At 46.0% G+C, this 21247-nt stretch overlaps 1 protein-coding gene and 1 long non-coding RNA gene across 2 annotated transcripts in view; one reads left to right on the forward strand and one right to left on the reverse strand.

Moving 5' to 3' along the window:
• The window catches only part of CA10 (carbonic anhydrase 10 (inactive)), a 320755-nt gene extending 318026 nt beyond the window's left edge, over positions 1-2729 (reverse strand). Inside the window, exon 1 of the mRNA XM_085863335.1 lies at positions 2428-2729. Coding sequence (XP_085719461.1) covers positions 2428-2491 — 64 coding nt within the window. The 5' untranslated portion in view covers positions 2492-2729. The remainder of the gene's footprint in view (positions 1-2427) is intronic.
• A 352-nt stretch (positions 2730-3081) lies between these two features.
• LOC147010131 (uncharacterized) lies at positions 3082-20622 on the forward strand. The gene is made up of 3 exons (XR_015053086.1): positions 3082-3471; positions 16815-16885; positions 20091-20622. It is a non-coding gene; the product is annotated as an uncharacterized LOC147010131 (long non-coding RNA).
• The last annotated feature ends 625 nt before the right edge of the window (positions 20623-21247 follow it).

Below are 21247 nucleotides of genomic sequence, written 5' to 3' on the forward strand. Positions count from 1 at the left end.
CCTTCTCCACTCACCCTTCTCTCCCTAAACCTTCTCCACTCCCCCAAACCTTCTCCACTCACCCATCTCTCCCAAAACCTTCTCCACTCACCCTTCTCTCCCAAAACCTTCTCCACTCCCCCAAACCTTCTCCACTCACCCTTCTCTCCCAAAACCTTCTCCACTCACCCTTCTCTCCCAAAACCTTCTCCACTCACCCTTCTCTCCCAAAACCTTCTCCACTCACCCTTCTCCACTCACCCTTCTCCCCCAAAACCTTCTCCACTCACCCTTCTCTCCCAAAACCTTCTCCACTCACCCTTCTCTCCCAAAACCTTCTCCACTCACCCTTCTCTCCCAAAACCTTCTCTACTCACCCTTCTCCCCCAAACCTTCTCCACTCACCCTTCTCCCCCAAACCTTCTCCACTCATCCTTCTCTCGCAAAACCTTCTCCACTCACCCTTCTCTCCCAAAACCTTCTTCACTCACCCTTCTCTCCCAAAACCTTCTCCACTCACCCTTCTCTCCCAAAACTTTCTCCACTCACCCTTCTCTCCCAAAACCTTCTCCACTCACCCTTCTCTCCCAAAACCTTCTCCACTCACCCTTCTCTCCCAAAACCTTCTCCACTCACCCTTCTGCACTCACCCTTCTCCCCCAAAACCTTCTCCACTCACCCTTCTCTCCCAAAACCTTCTCCACTCACCCTTCTCTCCCAAAACCTTCTCCACTCACCCTTCTCTCCCAAACCCTTCTCCACTCACCCTTCTCCCCCAAAACCTTCTCCACTCACCCTTCTCCCCCAAAACCTTCTCCACTCACCCTTCTCCCCCAAAACCTTCTCCACTCACCCCTCTCTCCCAAAACCTTCTCCACTCACCCTTCTCTCCCAAAACCTTCTCCACTCACCCTTCTCTCCCAAAACCTTCTCCACTCACCCTTCTCTCCCAAAACCTTCTCCACTCACCCTTCTCTCCCTAAACCTTCTCCACTCCCCCAAACCTTCTCCACTCACCCATCTCTCCCAAAACCTTCTCCACTCACCCTTCTCTCCCAAAACCTTCTCCACTCCCCCAAACCTTCTCCACTCACCCTTCTCTCCCAAAACCTTCTCCACTCACCGTTCTCTCCCTAAACCTTCTCCACTCCTCCAAACATTCTCCACTCACCCAAACCTTCTCCACTCACCCTTCTCTCCCAAAACTCTCCCCACTTCCCCCAAACCTTCTCCACTCACCCTTCTCTCCCTAAACCTTCTCCACTCCCCCAAACCTTCTCCACTCACCCTTCTCTCCCAAAACCTTCCCCACTTCCCACAAACATTCTCCACTCACCCTTCTCTCCCTAAACCTTCTCCACTCCCCCAAACCATCTCCACTCACGCTTCTCTCCCTAAACCCTCCCCACTTCCCCCAAACCTTCTCCACTCACCCTTCTCTCCCTAAACCCTCCGCATTTCCCCCAAACCCTCCCCATTTCCCCCTAACCTTCTCCACTCACCCAAACCTTCTTCACTCACCCAAACCTTCTTGACTCACCCAAACCTTCTCCACTCACCCAAACCTTTTCCATTCACCCTTCTCTCCCTAAACCCTCCCCATTTCCCCCAAACCCTCTCCACTACCCCTAACCTTCTCCACTCACCCAAACCTTCTCTACTCTTCCATACCTTCTCCACTCACCCATACCTTCTTTACTCACCCATGCCTTCTCCACTCACCCATACCTTCTCCACTCACCCATACCTTCTCCACTCGCCCATACCTTCTCCACTCGCCCATGCCTTCTCCACTCACCCATACCTTCTCCACTCACCCATACCTTCTCCACTCACCCATACCTTGTCCACTCACCCATACATTCTCCACTCTCGCATCCCTTCTCCACTCACCCATACCTTCTCCACTCACCCTTCTCTCCCTAAACCCTCCCCATTTCCCCCAAACCCTCTCCACTCCCCCTAACCTTTTCCACTCACCCAAACCTTCTCTACTCTTCCATACCTTCTCCACTCACCCATACCTTCTCCACTCACCCATACCTTCTCCACTCACCCATACCTTTTCCACTCACCCTTCTCTCCCCAAATCCTCTCCACTTCCCCAAACCCTCCCCACTTCCCCCAAAACATTCTCCACTCCGCTTTCTTTCCCTGAAGCTCATCCCACTCCTTAATTTCTCCCCCAAACAGTCCCCAGCCCTCTTCATTCCCTTATTATTTCCACCAAACTATCACCACTCCCCCTCCTCTCCCCTAAATCTCGCTTCATTCCTCCCAAACCCTTTCCACTCTCCCCTGTTCTCCCCTAAACCATCCCCACTCCCAAAATGTCTCCATAAACACATACGCATGGGACGTTGAGAACAACCTCACACATCAGGTATCATCGCCGCATCGGTTCATTAAACATTCAGCAGGAATACTTTACCCCATCCTCTTCAATACCTTGTTTTCTCTCAACCAGGCAGTGAAAAAAGAGCGACAAAGTCCTTCTGGCAGGGCTTGGCATTCCCCGGGATTGCTGTCGCTGCACAGAGACCGGGGTTAGGCCAAAGCTTAAACGAAGGCGTGACCCGTGTTCGCGAGATGGACGGACAGAAACAATCAGCAAAGCTGTGAACCTGTTTAACGGTCAGAGGAAGGAATGTGCTTCCCGACAACACTCGATTCGGACGAACATGGAGGTGCTATTTCCATCGTTAAATTACAATTCACCGAACATGATTAGAATGTAAAAGTGAGTTACCACGTTCACCAAAACCATCACACTTTTGCTGTTCATGATGTCACGTGTCCACACAAGAAGGTATGGGACAGCCCTGTGTGAGACGTCTACATAAATGCACAACGCACCATGTCTGTGTACGTACTTTGTGAATGTACGTGTGAGGTCGTGCATTATCCAGTTGGTAAGGCACGTAATACTGTTACGAATCTGGAAGCCATTTGCACACAGACAGCAGCCCACGCAGTTCAGTTATTTCGATAAGTATGTGTTTATAGTCAGGGCCTCGTCCTTCTGTCTAATGGGTTAATTACATGTGTGCGCTGCGGGTTCTTTTATAGTCAGGTTTTTTTACATCGCCAACAAATCTCCTTTGTTCTTCGCATCATCGCCTCAGAGCCGACTCCGCCCACGAGGGCAAGAACGCGCCCTTCGTCCAATCAGGAGGCCTATTACCTCAGAAGCCCCGACCAATGAGGGGAGGCCACTGGTCGCCCGCCAACCCCTCGTCCAATCATGAGGCGAGTGGCTGGGGAAGAGAAAGAGTGGAGTGGTTGTCAGGATGAGAGGACTGTAGTCATCGTGGCCTATTGCTTCTGGTCTGGCGCGGTGGCTTGGTCTCGGTCGTAGTCTGCGGTCCTTCGTGGTGGCTCCTCGTGGAGGTGGTGGCCGAGCAGCCAGGGTCGTGGCCCGTGGATTTCGGAACGTGGGTTCGAGTCCCACCGTGATGGTTGGAGACCGGTGTGACCGCACGAGGCGGGAAGGTACCTGGCCAGGCTCTGTTCCCCCAGCTCGCCTTCACTCTGGGCTGAGGGGCCGAATAAAGACCCACGGGGTCCATTGTGTGTGTGTGTGTGTGTGTGTGTGTGTGTGTGTGTGTGTGTGTGTGTGTGTGTGTGTGTGTGTGTGTGTGTGTGTGTGTGTGTGTGTGTGTGTGTGTGTGTGTGTGTGTGTGTGTGGTGCCAGTCTGATAAGTAGAATTGGTAAGTGCTTTTCGATCATTGTAAATTGCATTCCTCATATTTGGTTTTAACTCTGCTCTTTTTGTGCTCCCCTGCCCCATTATAAATAAACCCCCAATTGTTCAATGTACCAGCTCGTTGTCTGTTACTTTCTTTCATTGGTTTAGCACGGTGCGTATTGGGAATTAGGGAAGCCGTTCGTGCCGTAAATTGTTCATTTGGACCGACGGATCTTGGTAATCCCCGCTTGGTTTACACCCAGATCGGGCTCGGTAAGGCTAAAGTCACATTTTCTCTATGGCGAGGATGCGGCGGCCGTACGCCAACTGAATTGACAGAAACGTGCGGCGGCCAGAGTTTCTGCGGTGGCCTCAGGGTGGCCCTACGCCGTTTGGCTATCTTTTACAGGCCGTAGGGGTCGCCGTGGAATTATAACGCGAAGTTATAACTTTTTTCATTTCTACGTTCGCCGTAGCAATTCGACAAGCCGAAACAAAAGAACTGGTAAAAAAAAATAAAAAAATTAACCCACTCGTTACCGTCCATCTGGCCGCACGTTCGCCTTAGGGCCCCCTGCAGTCGCCTTGCGGGCACCTTGAGGCTACCTTGCGTCTGCCTTGAAAATTATATGGCCGCCGCAGGGCCCCCTTAAGGTCACCGTGCGACATCAAATCAAAGACCGTACGGCAACCCCACGTTTTCGGTCTCCACAATTTCTAAATACGCCGTGTGGCTCCCCGAAAAAAAAACAAAAAAAAAACATGTGACTGCTCCATTGTGTGACTGTGGAAATACTGCGGCCGCCATGTAATTGCTAGTGGCCGTATATTTTGGAGACCCCACGGCCGCCGTGGCAAATGTGACTTCGGCCTAAACGGTCCGTTCCGCCCGAGGTCCGTCGAGGGTGTGGTTTTCCCCGGTAGTTAGACGATGTGGGTACTTAGGTATATTGAAATTAGGCAATTAACTCTACCCCACGCCGTCGAAATATTGGCGACCTCGGTCCGCTAAGGGACCTTTCGGACTTATCCGAGAGTCCCGACCTAAATTCTGGGGTGTTCGGTGGAGATGACCCTACTGCTCCCCCTAGTGGTCGTTTATCACCACCGAACCCCAGCCCACAACAATACATCCAAGTGGGCCTGGTTTTCCCTCTTTCCCACCTCCTTATTTTATGATTACGATGTCTTCCCATTTGCTTGCCGCTATGAGCTCACGCTGTCCTACGGACCAAAGACCATTCGGTTGGGATTCAGCATGGGTCCATGCAAAGCACCCAGAGACACCATGTCACGGATATGATGCAGTCCATGTGTGGCAATCGGGAAGCAAGAGATAGATGTGGGTGCACCACCAGTCGGTGAGTAGCCGAAGGACGTCTCTGCATTGAGTTTCACGAAGAAGGCGCCACCAAAAGTGGCAATTGAGGGTTGCGGTACTGCCAAAGAGAAGGGCAGTTATGGATCGGCAGTGCCCTGAGACGTCACCAACATCAACACAATGAGCCAACCTCGATTGCTCTCCACAACTTTGTTTAGCCCACAATGATCTGGTCCATCTCCCACCACACCATCGGCCATGGGGCAAGCTATATCCTTTGGCCCTCCCATATCTCCCCATTTCGTTTTTCACCCGGCTTGAATATTATTTGATGTCTTTGCATTCCCCAACATTCCTAGCCTTCCCCTTTGTGTGTCACAGGCCCTTGGTCATGGAGTTTATTTTATTGTAATTAAGAACGTGCTCTGTCGCGTCTTTCCATGGAGGCCTGTCGGATTTGTGACTGAAGTCACTTGTGTTGACACTTTATTGAATACGTTTTGTGATTATTATTATTATTATTATTATTATTATTATTATTATTATTAGGGTACCAAGCCTACAAGGCTGGCAACCTATTGTTTTTCTTCTGTTTATTATTATTTCATGAAAAACCGAAAAACTTTGGACATCTTTTCTGGAACCTCTCGAGAGAGAGCCGAGAGAGGTAGAGAAAAAATTGAAACATGGCTCATTGTCAAGATCTCAAAGGGGTATAAATGGTATTAACCATGAAGTCACGGAGAACGCTGCATCCGAAAAATTTCAAATTTTTTGAGCGTCATGTATGCAACAACTCACGCAAGGAAAAAAAATGATGATGTGGTTCAGTAGCCATTTTTTTTATTTTTTTTTTACTTTAAAAGTCTTCTTCTCCGAAACGGCTGAACAGATTGAAGTGAAACTTTACACACATGTTCCCCAAGACATGGGTGTACAAGTTTGTTAATGACTAATTGATAGGTCACATGGTTTAGTGGTCACATTTGATATACCCTAAAACCGTTAAAAAATATCTTCTCCAGAAATGCTGGACAGATCAAGGTGAAACTTCACACACACACCTTCCGCAACACTTGGGGATACAAGTTTTTTTAATGAATAGTTGATAGGTCACATGGTTTGGCAGCCATATTGGATTGAAGAAAAATATTAAATAATGTTTCCATTGGAACCATTTATTCTATCGAAGTGAAACTTTGCAAGTATAATCAACTACATTGCTGCATATAGGGTAAAAATTATGATGTCACAAGTCATGTGGTTGGGCAGCCATCTTGGATAGAAAACGCACCTTAACCAATTAACATGAAACTTCACAAGTATGATCCCCTACCCAATTACAGACAGAATCTAAATTTATGATGTCATAGGTCATGTGGTTTTGCAGCCATATTGGATTGAAAATTAAAAAACTTTCAAAACCTACTCCAGAATGACTTTCCAGATCAAGGCGGACCTTACATGTGACTGCCTATCCAAGAATAACAAAAAGTTCCCTACCTTTCTTGATGTAGGTCACATGGTTTGGCAGCCATGTTGGATTGAAAGAAGATATTTAATAATGTTTCCTCTGGAGCCACTTCATCAATCAAAGTGAAACTTCATAATTATGATCTCGTAAAGAAGACAAACATCTATATATTACTAAAACTCTCATCTTGTATGTATGTATGTTCCCAAAATACAGCCGAAACGGTACACGATAGCGCAAAAATTTTACGGCCACCTTACTCACCATTCGCCTGTGTGCAGTATCAAGTCTCGTTAAAATCAGGCAACGAAAAAATTATATAAAAAGTCAATTCCCGATTCAGTCAAGTACTCTTCGGGAGAATTTGATCAATGCAAACAACCTCAGCGGTATAGTTCGCTGGAGCTATCTTTTTCTTTTTTTTTTGAAATGATTTTTTTTATCAACCACTGTCACAACAGGAACCCAGCGGGTTCACGGGTCATCTCGTATGTTTTAAATTTCAACCCAATCGGTCACATGGTTTGGCAGCCATATTGGATTGAAGAAAAATATGAAATAATGTTTTCTCGTATCTGTGAAATTCGTATCTCGTATCGTATCTCGTATTCTCTATCTGTGATCTCGTATATCGTATTGTTCGGTCTGTGAAATAATGTTTTCTCGAGAACCACTTATCCTATCGAAGTGAAACTTCGCAAGTATTATCTCACACCATTGCTGCATATAGGGTAAAATTATGATGTCACAAGTCACGTGGTTTGGTGGCCATCTTAGATATAAAAACGCATCTTATCCAATTACATACATATATATATATTGTTACGGCTGTGGAAAATGACAGAACACCATAAAGATCCCGAGATCAGTTAGGCCGATAAGTCCGTGTCCAGATAGATTTCCCCACCGTTGTTTAAAGGGAACTATGCATGTTAACCGGGCTGTGATCTTTGAGTTAGCCGTTATTCTTTACTATCGTTATTTTGGACCAACCACGCCCACCACCAACATCTTTCTCAACAACCGCTTTACAACAACCACCAACATCACTCTCAACAACCACTTCAGAGCAACCGCCTTCCACCACCACAACCACACCTGCCTCTCACCAAACCACGCCATCCTCACCACTTCGCCAGCAACCGTCAACATCTCCACACCACAAACATCGCCTCACCTTCGTCTCCGAAACGTCGCCATCTTTGCGCTAGCCGCGGCGAGTCCGCATCGAGCGGCGTCACTGCAGGCCGACGCGAGACGTTTGCTCGTCGGATCAAGCTTGGTGATCTCGCACATGTCCGCTTTCCGCGCAGAGGTCAGAGGTCAAAGGTCGAGGATCGGAGGCCAAACCGCATCTCACCAGCACTATATAAGGCCGAGCAAAGCACCAAAGCTCGCGTTTGAGTTGATCGGTCGGTCTAAGTCAGTCTGGAGAGGTCGGGGAGTCGGGAGGAAGCCAGAAGCCAAGGAGCTGCGTGGAAGTCTGGGCTCGTGTTGGAGTCGGGAGATTGGAGCTTGCAGTCGGTGGAGAGTCTGGGCGTCGCGAAGGAGACGCGAGCTGGAGGCGCAGCCTTGCCTGCTGTGTCAAGCAGAACCACGTGTTCGAGTGGAGAAAGCCGGAGAGAGCTCGCCAGCCAGCGACAAGCGGTCCGAGGTGATCGGGCTTCGGCGCAGTTAGAGCATCAACTCTAAGAGAGCAAAGACCGTTTGTTCCTCTCAAATGAGTTGCCGACTGAGACCGAATCACCTGGCCGCTTGGCAAGGCCTGAGCTCGACCGCGGCTACGCTAGCTGCCGTGGGGAAGGAGCATCGCGGGTCGCCCAAGCGCATTCGTGTGAGAGCCGGAGAGAGCTCGTCTGCCACACGGAAGGCCCGAGCTCGACCGCGGCTACGCTAGCTGCTGTGGGGACGGGACGTCGCGGGTCGCCCAAGCCAGACACCACGAGGGTGCAGGAAACCTGCAACGGTCTCGTGGGACTCGTTCGGTCTGCCAAGTCCCACGCCATAAAGACCCAAGAGGTCCAGCCTGACCCCATTGCCTTTGATGGGGTCTTTTTCCTGCTTTTCTTTCGAATGAATGTTGTGGCGCTGAGTCCCGTAAGTAAAACTGTGTAAGTGACTGTACATTAATAATTACTTATAGACGGTTGTAGCGCTTTGTCTTGCCCACGTGCCATGCCGCATTCATTGCTTGTTCTGCATACATGCATGTTGGTGTTTTTGAATGACTGCATGATTGTTCCTGCATATGTAGAGTAAATAAATGTGCTGGTTTAAATGTAAACCTGTTCGTCGCGTCCATGCCCCCATTGAAATGCCATCTTGTATTGCGGAATATTAGTTGGCTTTTAAATAGCCGGTAAAGTGATCGGGTCCAACGGGACTGCGCGATATTACCCCGCTCGGTTATCCCAAGAGGAAGCGGGCTGCTTAAGCGGCTCGTTTCCAAGCGGTCCCATTGAGGTACAACCTCTCGGTAACCTACCTGCGCGAATAATTAGGTAAATCGAAGATTTGGCGATCGGACCCTGTAGCATTGGTAGGGTACGGACAAGGTTGTGGTGGGATTGAAAACCCATCCGTGACTGGTTTCTGACGCCATTGCAGAAAGTCACCACTGGATTGAACGTTCGGTGGGCGAACCGGCTGCTATTGGTGAAACGCGGTCGTTCGCACGCCAGGCGGGCGCGAATTCTACAACAATATGTATGTATAGGGTGTCCCAAAAAAATACAACTTTTAAAATGCTTCGTTTGATCCTAAAAAAGCAGTAATTTTGTCACTAATGCTTCATTTCTTGTTGCAGAGACCCTGAAGTTTATTTTGATACCAAGCAAGCGCCAGAAAAATGCCAAGACTGACCGTACAACAACGGACGAAAATTGTAGAACTTTGGCACCAGACGAAAAGTGTCATACAGGTGCAACGTCTTTACTCGAGACATTTCGGTATCCACTTGCGCCATGCACCAAACTTTCGGACAATAAAGTGCACCATCGCAAAGGTTACCAATGTGGGAACCATCTGTGACCTTCACAAGGGTCACAGTGGTCGGAAGAGGACAGGTCATAGTGAAGAAAATGTGTAAATGGTGAGACAGGCGACTCCCTCTACGAAGACGTTGAGTGGCCACCGTATTCCCCTGACCTTACTCCTCCAGACTTCTTGTGGGGGTATCTCAAGGACAGGATCTATGGAAACCCTAGGCCTCAGACTCTTGATCAGCTGAAGGAAAACATCCACCGAGAAATCCAGAACATTCCTCAGGAAACGTTTCCCAAAGTGATAGAGAACATGACAACGCGTTTGCAGGCAGTGATCGGACAACGTGGAGCCAACGTCGAATATGTGGTCTAAAAGAAAACAACGATTCTATACCAAAATTCGACGACTTTCTTGCCAGACAAACATTCATAAGAGCACCGTTCAGAGGATCCTTCGCCCAGACATTCATGCCTTTCCATACAAAATTCAAACGCAAACGGTGCTTACTGATCAACAGAAACACAAACGACTAGACTTTGCAAATTGGTTCTCAGGAAAGTTGGAGGAAGATGCAGACTTCCTCAAAAAACTTCACATGACGGACGAATGCCATGCTCACTTGTCCGGGGAGGTAAACAAGCAAAACTTTCGGTACTGGGGAACTGAAAATCCTGGCAATGCATCAACTGAACTGGTGCCTCGATCTGTTCTCAAAGTCACCATGTGGGTGGCGGTTGGTTCGTATGGGATAATTGGTACATACTTCTTTGAAGATGACCAGGGATGCACTTGCACGGTAAACCAGAGGAACTATCGCGAAATGATTCAGGAATTCTATCTGCCTGAGCTACGTACTCAGGCCCGTAGGAGAAACAACCTGATCCAGATGAGAACCCAGTGGTTCCAGCAGGATCGGGCACCACCCCATACAGCCAGGGAAACAAGGCGTTTTCTCAACCAACATTTTGAGGGCCGCTTTATCTCCCTCTACGAAGACGTTGAGTGGCCACCGTATTCCCCTGACCTTACTCCTCCAGACTTCTTGTGGGGGTATCTCAAGGACAGGATCTATGGAAACCCTAGGCCTCAGACTCTTGATCAGCTGAAGGAAAACATCCACCGAGAAATCCAGAACATTCCTCAGGAAACGTTTCCCAAAGTGATAGAGAACATGACAACGCGTTTGCAGGCAGTGATCGGACAACGTGGAGCCAACGTCGAATATGTGGTCTAAAAGAAAACAACGATTCTATACCAAAATTTAAATTTTGGTGGCAATTTTGACATTGGTACAATAAACTTCAACCTTTCAGCTTTCTATCCAGCCATATATCTTTAAAAAAATATGTTATGACCATCCTCTTTGCAGGTGAAAAGTTGTATTTTTTTTTTGGGACACCCTGTGTATATATATATATATATATATATATATATATATATATATATATATATATATATATATATATATATATATATATATATGTTGTTGTTCATCTTTCGGCTGCTCCCGTTAGGGGTCGCCACAGCGGATCATCCGTTATGTTCCGCATACTGATTTGGCATAGGTTTTACGCCAGATGCCCTTCCTGACGCAACCCTGGTCGCCTCTTACGACACAGGGATAAGGATTGGGTTTCGCCATGAATCCAGGCTGCCCTACACCCTCTCATAGCGCAGCCCAGTGCAGAGCTCCCGTCTTCAAGCGATCCTCCAGCCCAAGCCTCCGAGTAGTCGGATTACAGGCGCACGCCACTACGCCCGGTACGTATGTATGTGTGTACATATATATATATATATATATATATATATATATATATATATATATATATATATATATATATATATATATATATATATATATATATATATATATATATATATATATATATATTGTTGCGGTTCTGTAAAACCACATGCCTCGAAGGCAATGGCACACAACATAAAGTAATCCCCAGGCAGTTATTTCAATAGTGTATGTCAAGTTAGTCCTTTCCATATGTCTCGTGGGTTAAGAGGGGAAGGATATGTTGCGTGGGACTCGTAGTTAGGTCCAATATATATATATATATATATATCTCCTCAATCCTCACTCTGACCTCCACTTTAACTCTTTCCTTCTAGCTATTACACCGAACACACATGCAAGCACGCACGCCACTCAATAGCAATTTGTCAGGCACGCTGCGAGCGCGTCCCATGTGTTTGGGCTACCAGCACCTCTGGCAGGTTCGTGCTGTGAACGCTCCTTGCCAACAATGAATCATTCCTCTGGAGTTTGCGCACCATTATCCATACGAATATGCGTGCCAGTTCTCAACCGTCACCTCACCTCAAACCTCATCTCACTCCCCGAACCTCACCATCTTCACCGCTACCGCCCTCCACACAGAAGTAAAATACTGCCATGACAATTTACGCTCTGACCTTGCTGTAATTCACTATTTTACTTTCAGTGCCACACGGCGCCAGCCATTACCCTGGGCGCCGCGTGGCGATCAACTGCTTTACAGAGGGGGGGGAGAGAGAGAGAGAGAGAGAGAGAGAGAGAGAGAGAGAGAGAGAGAGAGAGAGAGAGAGAGAGAGAGAGAGAGAGAGAGAGAGAGAGAGAGAGAGAGAGAGAGAGAGACAGAGGGAGAGAGAGAGAGAGAGAGAGAGAGAGAGAGAGAGAGAGAGAGAGAGAGAGAGAGAGGGAGAGAGAGAGAGAGAGAGAGAGAGAGAGAGAGAGAGAGAGAGAGAGAGAGAATTGAAACCATACTCTGGTCAGAGCGTTGGTGCTGCTTAAGCAGTCTCCTTGGCTATTGGATACAATCATGGATGGGTCGCCACTCCGACGCAGTATACCAGCATGCTGGCACTCATTTTGCCGACCTCGGAAGGATGACAGGCCAAGTTAACCACACCTGGTATTAATTCAACAGCCGAGCGGGATTTGAAGTCAGGACCCTCAGATCCAAAGCCCGCCACCTGAACCAATAAACCAACACCAGGCATAAACAGGCGCCGCAGTTACCACCACCTTTCACATAATACCTGCACGCGTGGGCGTCCTGCTCTATGACCATCACAACTGCCCTCACCCAGTCATTAAACCACGACGATACCTCAAGGGATGAGGAGGGGATGCGGAAAGAGTGATTCAAGGACTTAACATGGGACCCGAACATACATTGCGGCTCGTGGAAGAGCCCATGGATAGCGGGAGAAGTTCCCGACAATTTTACATTGGAATAATGATCAGCGCACGTTCGTGGCCGGGATGCACATTCGGGGAGCGCGGCCCCATGTAAAGTGAGGAGCTCCGAGCCGTGCCAAAGTTAGCAAGCTACTGAGCCGGTTTCCGGTCCCGGAGCCTGGTGGGGCATGGTTAAGGCCACTGTGGCCCAATAGAGAAACGGGATTTGGGCCACAGCACGTCGCTATCCGGTCCTTGCCCTGCCCTTCGCCTGAGGCTCATAAAAGGAGCAGCACAGAACTGTTTTTTTCACTCTCAGCCACCCCTCCTCCTTTTTCGCCTTAACCCCTTCCACCTCACCTCTGTCTTCACTCAGACTCTCTTCCACTTCACCTCATCTTTAACTCCCGACGTTAACCTTCTTGCGGGTATGAGTACGTCTCACCACCCTTGCTTCGTCGTGCTGCTGCTGTTGCTGCCATCAAACCGCAGAGCTGGACGGGGTCGCCAAGCAGCCAGCGTGGAGTGCAAGGTGCCGCGAATCCCCGTAATCGAGCGGGAAGGAGGGAATAGCACACAACTTCCACAAGGTGGGAATGCTCAGGTGGAGCGTCCCACAGAGGTTCACCATTCACACATACAGATATCTACACGGTTAGGATAAGGACTTTCCTCCTCACACACCTGGTTCTACCATTTCTCTCTATCCCCATCTATCCCGTCCACTGTGGACGCATAAGCCCGATTGTTCTTTTGCGGGCCGGGACAAAGGAACGAATATACCAACGCACGTTCACATTTTCCTCTCGCATGACACAGCACCCCTCATGTTGCAATACATCACACCTCCCACTTCCACACTTTAGACATTATTATTCCTCCAACCGACCTCTCCCAAAGTGTTCTCGGTCGCGTTGGTCAACCGACCATGCCAGGTGTTTCGAGGGCGCTTACTCTCACCTATTCTTTCTCTCTACACTCTAATTTTCCTCAGGGGTGTGTGTGTGTGTGTGTGTGTGTGTGTGTGTGTGTGTGTGTGTGTGTGTGTGTGTGTGTGTGTGTGTGTGTGTGTGTGTGTGTGTGTGTGTGTGTGTGTGTGTGTGTGTGTGTGTGTGTTAAGGCACCTGTCCTTGCATAAATTAAGACTGCAGAAGGTATTCGGGATAACTCTGCTCTGTGTCTGCTTTTGTAAGATTGCTTGTCTTTTGCTGCACCCCACAAATTCCTTGCTTTCCTTGCTTTACATACCAATAATTCCCATCCATTGTGCCACATACCTTTCCTCTTTTGTTAAATAAATGCACTGTATAGAAATGTTCCCAGCTTGTTTTCGTGTTTTCTTTCATTGGTCCAGCATGACCCGCACCCGAGCTTTGCCGGGACATTATTCCCCAATAATCTGTTTCATATCCGGTACGTGCTTGGCAGTTCTGCTCGGCTGCAACTGATCTGGTAGGTGATCTGGTTAAAGCAAGTACGTATCGAGGGCATGTTCCCTGGTAATCAGATCACGTAATTTTCAGGTAAACGGTTTTGAACAGAGGACCCTAAGTTACGCAGTCGAGTTATTGGCGTTTGCGGTCGATTAGCGACCCACCGCATCACAAAGTTATTCGTGTGCAACGGCCTGCGATTCCGGTGAGAAACCCGAGGCAGTCCATCCCTCGTGGTCTCCCCGCAATGCCAGCTCCGCAACAATATATACATACATATATATATATATATGTATATATATATATGTATATATATATATATATGTATATATATATATATATATATATATGTATATGAAGCAGGACATACCTGTCTGTGCACAGAACTCCAAACTCATCCCACTCTATCCAAGTCAAAGTTTAAGTAAAGAACTAACCTCATCAGTGAATTCCTCAAGAGGTGTTTTTAAACTATTTACTTAAAAGTTGTCTTCCCTGTCCATGAGGAGAAAAACTCTCAAATCGGACCATAGAAAACTAGTACTGCACTTGTCTATCCAAACTTGCGTTTATATACTCTCTTACAGAGCCATAAAACTTCCCGGAAGGCGAGACAGATCCCCTACATAAATTGTTTCCAAGGTAACACAGGTCCAAGTACGTGCAGAGAATTTTACTCACTCGTACACCCAACTATGACTTGTAATGAGCAGGTCACTCAGGTGCGGTCCTGACAGGTGTAGAGAAGTTAATTATTGAATTTAAAATGTCTTTTCTCATTTGTAAACAACTATGACTTGTTATTTCAAATGACTACATGGTTATATAATTATGAAGCTTATTTGTGATTATATTGTCTTGGGGGGGGGGGGGGTCAAAAGGCTGAACTCAGATGGTCAACAACTTAAGTGTCCCAAAACTTTTAAAAACCGAAATTTTTTTTTTTTTAACTATGAATAAATATATAAAAGACAATATGCTTATGTAGTTTTGAGGGTTATATGATTTCATCATCAAAAGAGGGTTCCGGGTCTCTAAGGTAATGTGTCCCTGAACTGTCATTTTCACTGCTCTGGGGGAGGCCCACGTTTTCTGGGTTGTAAGCATGCGGCCATCTTCCGTGCCCCCACGTATAATCAAAAGTGTAATCGAATTTTGTAATAAACAATGTGCAACTGTAATCAAATTATTAATCTTCGTGCAAAAGCTTTGTTGTAACTTTGCACAAACCAGTTTGCTTGTCCCCCTAATGTTTGACTGATAGGATCACCAAACCTGTTCACCCAGTTTGATTGTGTCACCTTCTGAGCACCTGGCTCATGATGCTCAGATTCCGTTTTAAATCCCAATGATTATGACTCAATAGTCTCTCGTTGCTAAGCAGCATAACGCCTGAATCACGCCTTTCCAACCTTTACTATCTTTGGCTAGATGCAATTTTTCATACCAATTCCAGCTTCCATTAGATCCTTCTCCACCATTTGCTTCCATCTCGTTCTTGGTCTACCCACTAACCTTCTACTGTTCATCATCCTTCAGTATATCATTTTCACTTGTCTCTCCTCCTCCATCCTTTCAACATATCTTAAGAATTCCAGTCTTGAGTTACATATTCTCGCTTCTTAAGTCAGCTCTCAGGCCAAACTCAGATGATATTGATCCTCAGCTTCCAGTCCTCTCAATCAAGAATTGCTGTGTGCAGTTCCTCATCTCCAGGGCCAGTCATTTTAACCGACAGCCTCGGAAGAGAGCCATAGAGCTCGATTTTTTTTTTCCTATGTTCAGACCAATGGACATTGAAAGCTGAACAACGAAGTCGAGGAGAGAATTGTCGTGGAAATTTTGGATATCTATAAATCAGAAAAGACTTTATAGTCCACTATGATCGTTTATTGTAAACACACGTGTGGAGCGAGTGCTGGTTATAAAATCCCCAAGCACTCTCTGCTCTCGGCAGAGTATTACTGAGTTTTATATTGTTACAAATGGAGCGTGATCTATAACCAAAGCATCATTTACAGGAAAACAAGTTAATCAATGTCAAACTACAAGAGAGATTGGTAAAACAAGAATTAGTTAAAACAGAAAGGAAAAACAGCTCCATATCCGGCTAGGTGGTCCTGAGGCAGGATGCGGCAGTGCGATCACGGTCTCTGCTCAGGATGTGTGCGAGAAAGTGTAGCTCTTTGTTCATTTCGATAAGATAAAAATGCAACATTTACCAAAAGTCCTTGACCATGCTCCTAACTTTAAAGCATTTTAAACATTATTTATTAAATTAACCTAAACACTCAAGTCCAACTTTATTTCATCACCCACAGCATCCATCAATCAAGTCCCTTCTCCTGGGTTGCAGTCGAGGTCCATGCTTCACTTCCATAAAGCAGGACAGACTCAGCCGTTGCTACGAAGCCAGTCAGTCGTTCCTTGATAACGCCGAGAGAGAGAGTCGACTTCCATAATCTCGAAAGTTTGTTGCAAGCTCTCCATGCAGCTGATATCCTGAGCAGTTGTGTTAACCCAGGAACCAAGATGCTTGAAGTCCATTGAATGCCTCAAGTTTTATTCCATTGTTTGACATAATTGAGCCTCTCTTGACTGGTTGAATGCCATCACTTTAGTTTTATTACCATTAATCGTTTGTCCTGTCTTACCAGCACTTATTTCTACTCTCTTGAGAAGTTGTTGTGCTTGCTCAATTTCTTCTGACAAGGATCCGTAAGACCTCTAGTTTGACTCTTTTACGTTTTCTTCATTCTAGATGAAACCCCAATTCCTTCTCCTTGCCTTTGATAGCGCCTCTACGTGGTAATCAAGCACCGTGACACTCAGGTAAGGAGCAAAGGTGTCTACCTGTATTACTGCGGCTAGAATTTTGAAAAGCTGCGTTTCTCCATCGGATGAGAGTATAGTGGCATATGTATCCCTGTTTGTACATCTTTGAAATTGCTTTACAAGTTCATCAGCGATTCCCTATGCTGATAGGATCTTCATCATATCGCCACGATGGACGGAGTCATTCAAAAGTCAATGGATGTCGTCATTGCAGGAAAGTTGTGGGCATGAATTCTTTCGATTAGCCTTTAAAGTATAAGAATGTGTTCATCTGTTGGCCTTTTGACCCGAAATCCATTTTGGTTTGGCCTCGGTTGTTGATCAAGGGTGCGACGGATTTGGTCCAAAATCATTTGATTGCAGAACTTGACAAGCATTAAGATTCGGCTAATACCATTAGATTAGTCCTGGTGTTGGCTTGATGGTTCGGGTGGTGGGCTTTGGTTCCTGGAGTCCTGAGTTCAAATCCTGCTCAGCTGTTGAATTAATACCAGGTGGGGTTAACTCGGCCTGGTCATCCTTCTGAGGTTGACAAAATGAGTGCCAGCATGCTGGTATACTGTGTCGGAGTGGCGACCCATCAAGGATTGTGCCCAATAGCCAAGGAGACTGCTTAAGCAGCACTAACGCTCTGTACAGAGTATGGTCCCAATCTTGCCCGTCTGTCTGTCTGTTTGTCACACGATTTTTGGCCACAGTTTTCAAGCAATTGTTCTGAATTTGTTTGTGTATGTAGGACACCTGCCACAGACGGCAACACTTAATTTTGGTGAAGATCCGAATCCGGATCCAGATCTGAGAATTTTTTTAAGGGCCATAAACGAAATATAGCACAATATCTCGAAAGGTGAAGAACCGGGCATAGTGGCGTGTGCCTGTAATCCAGCTACTCGGAGGCTTGGGTTGGAGGATCGCTTGAGGATGGGGGCTCTGCACTGGGCCGCGCTATGAGAGGGTGTAGGGCAGCCCGGAATCATGGTGAAACCCCATCCTTATCCCTGTGTCATAAGAGGCGACCAGGGTTGCGTCAGGAAGGGCATCCGGCGTAAAACCTGTGCCAAATCAGTATGCGGATCATAACGGATGATCCGCTGTGGCGACCCCTAACGAGAGCAGCCGAAAGAAGAAGAAGAAGATCTCGAAAGGTGAAGGATGGATTCGGACGAAACTTGGTGGACAGGTTGGGTGTGTGACAAGGAAGAATCGACTTAGTTTTGGTGGATACGAATCCTGATCAGGAATTATTGGTTCACGAGTCAGTAAGTGACCACTATATTCGTTATGGGTGTGTGTCTGTCTGTCTGTCTGTCCTGAGCATAGCTCTGTGGGTTTTGGTCCGATCCTGATAAAATTTTGGTGGGATGTTTATATCATGATCTAGTTGTGTTTTCCTGAGAATGGGCGTGGTGCGCCCATTATGGGCGGAGCCACGCCCAAAAAACATGTGTTTTTAGGGGGTAGCCAATTTCAAGTTACATCTTCTCCGAGGGGTTTTGTAGAATCTGACAGGGGTTTCGGTATTTGGTTAGCCCAATGGCTCCTTCATAGCCCCACGGAGCTCGATTTTTCATTTTCATCCCAAGGTCAAGGTCACAAGGTCACGAACTTAGAAAATGTCAAAAAAAATCAATAAATTGGGCATCGAGCTCCTCGGGTTTTCAACTGTCTCGAATGAAAGTTCATATGCAAGTAGTGATCTTCAGGTACTACAACTTTCATCATTTACGTTTTTCCCGATTCCCGCCAGTTTGTCCGTGGCGTCCCCTCGAAGGTCAAAAAATAAAAAAGGCGAACCGTGTACATTGCTCGTGAACCATCGCCGTCTCCAGACTTGTTTAATTTTTAAAGTGATTCTTTACCATAGAAACATGGGACTAAAAACGATATTGCATGGTGTCAGAAAAAGTTGTGGACGAGTTATGACAAAACTCGGTGGATTAATTGGTTAGGTGACGAGGAAGAATTGATTCAACTTTGGCAAAGATCCAATTCCAGATCGAGATACAACAATTTTTTAATGATTTTTTTTGCCAGAGATTATTAATTTATGTTTTGTTTTTTTTTAAAAACAAGGATATTATGCACAGGAGGAGGCCATTCGGCCCATCATGCTTGTACCACACTAATAGCAGATTTTAATAAATCCGTCAATAACCCTTCCCTTCGTGTGCTGCCTTTTTTAGATCCTCGTGGAGGATCTCCAAGTCTAACTCACGTTGTTGTTCTTGTGGACTTTTTTGTTTCACATCCTACAGTTTTCATCGAAACTTCCTGAAAGTTGGCAGGTATATGTAAAAATACTCTGCGCAGACAGTAACGATCTCCGATTTTGAAAATTCCTCCGAGAGAAAAAGGTATGACGTCAAAATATCTCCGCTAATGGAAATCAGCTAAAAAATTATCTCCGAAACTCGGCAAGCTTTTTGAATTCTGTTTGCGGGAATCGAACAGGGCATTAGCAGAGATGAATTATCGCACATATGATACATCACTATGACGTCATATCAATTTTATGACGTCATTCCTATTTTTTGACATTTTTTGTTTCACAACCCAGAGTTTTCATCGGATCTTCGTGAAACTTGCCATGTATATGCAGAAAGCCCACGCGCAGGCAGGAACCATCTCCGATTTTGGAAATTCTTCCTAGAAAGAAAAGTTGACGTCATAATATCGCCGCTAATGGAAATCGCGTATACGGTTATCTCCGAAACTCGGCAAGCTGTTTGAATTTTGTTTGCGGGAATCAAGCCGGGCATGAGCACAGATAATTATTTATCGCAAACCTGATACATCACAATGACGTCATATTCGTTTTTATGACGTCATCATTAAGAGGACGAGGATCTTAGCTCATTTCAGCTTGTTTTGGCTGCTGGTTGCATCATTGCTTAGGGACACAGATCTGCCACTGATGCAGTGCCCCTATTACCAGTACACTGATACTCATTTTGCCAACCTCAGAAGGATGAAAGGCTGAGTCAACCCCCTGGTGTTAAATTCAGCGGTACACAGGGCTTGAACTCAGGACCCTAAGATCCCAAGTCACCACCCTAACCACTAAGCCAACAACAGGCTCCTCCAGATGGAGCCAAAAACGATGTATCGCATATTATCTCTAAAAGTTGTGGACGAGTTGTAACAAAACTCGGTGGATGAGTTGGTTCGGTGACAATAACAAGCCGATTCGATTTTGTTTCAGGTCCAGATGCAGATCCGACCTATCGGTGGGATACAAAATGTAAACTGTTCAGCCTGGTGGAGGTCTGCGCTCTTCCGAGCACCTTTCCATTTCGCCAAGTGTCACTCGATGAGTGATTTTTTTTTTTTCATTTGTTTGTTTATTACTTGTGAATATCGAAGATTTTTCAAGTATCTTGGTTGGTTGTGTGTGTTATTTTGTCTGTCTGTTTCTTTGTCTGTTTTATATTTATACCCTCGAGGTCACAATTTTAAACCGATCGTCACGAAACTTCACACAGTAGTGTTCATTATAAGCAAGAAGCCATATTATTTTGTAGGTCAACATCGACCAAAAGGTCAACATAGGCCAAAGGTTAACACCTTCGGTGGGATTTCTAAAATCCTCAATTTTTATCTGATTGACTTGAAGTTTGAAGAGGATTTTTATGTCAGCTCACTGAATTGAACCAGCCAATTATTTGAGGTCAACATCGACCAAAAAAGTCATTTTGTTTGACCAAAGGTCAACAACGAAGGTGGAATCTTTTAAATCCTCAATTTTCATCCTATTGACTTGAAATTCGAAGAGGATTTGCATATCAGGTTACTGAATTGAACCACCAATTATTTTTGAGGTCCAAATAGGCCAAAAAAGGTCAACATTGGCGGAATTTCTAAAATTGGCAGTTTTCATCCGATTGACTTGAAATTTGAATAGAAGTGACACATTTGGTCATTGAATTCAACCACCTATTGTTTTTGAGGTCCAAATAGGCCAAAAAGGTCAACATATGGCAAAAGGTCAACAACTTCAATGAGATTTCTAAAATCCTCAATTTTTATCCGATTGACTTGAAATTTGATAAAAGACATATTTCAGGTCACTGAATTTGACCAGCCATTTTTTTGAGGTCAACATAGACCAAAAGGTTAACATAGGCCAAAGGTCAACAACTTAGGTGGAATTTCTAAAATCCTCAATTTTCATCCTATTGACTTGAAATTCGAAGAGGATTTGCATATCAGGTTACTGAATTGAACCACCAATTATTTTTGAGGTCCAAATAGGCCAAAAAAGGTCAACATTGGCGGAGTTTCTAAAATTGGCAGTTTTCATCCGATTGACTTGAAATTTGAATAGAAGTGACACATTTGGTCATTGAATTCAACCACCTA

This window comes from Eptatretus burgeri, chromosome 17, assembly GCF_056783735.1.
Source record: "Eptatretus burgeri isolate ZD-2024b chromosome 17, Ebu_testis_v1, whole genome shotgun sequence".
NCBI classification, from domain to species: Eukaryota; Metazoa; Chordata; class Myxini; order Myxiniformes; family Myxinidae; genus Eptatretus; species Eptatretus burgeri.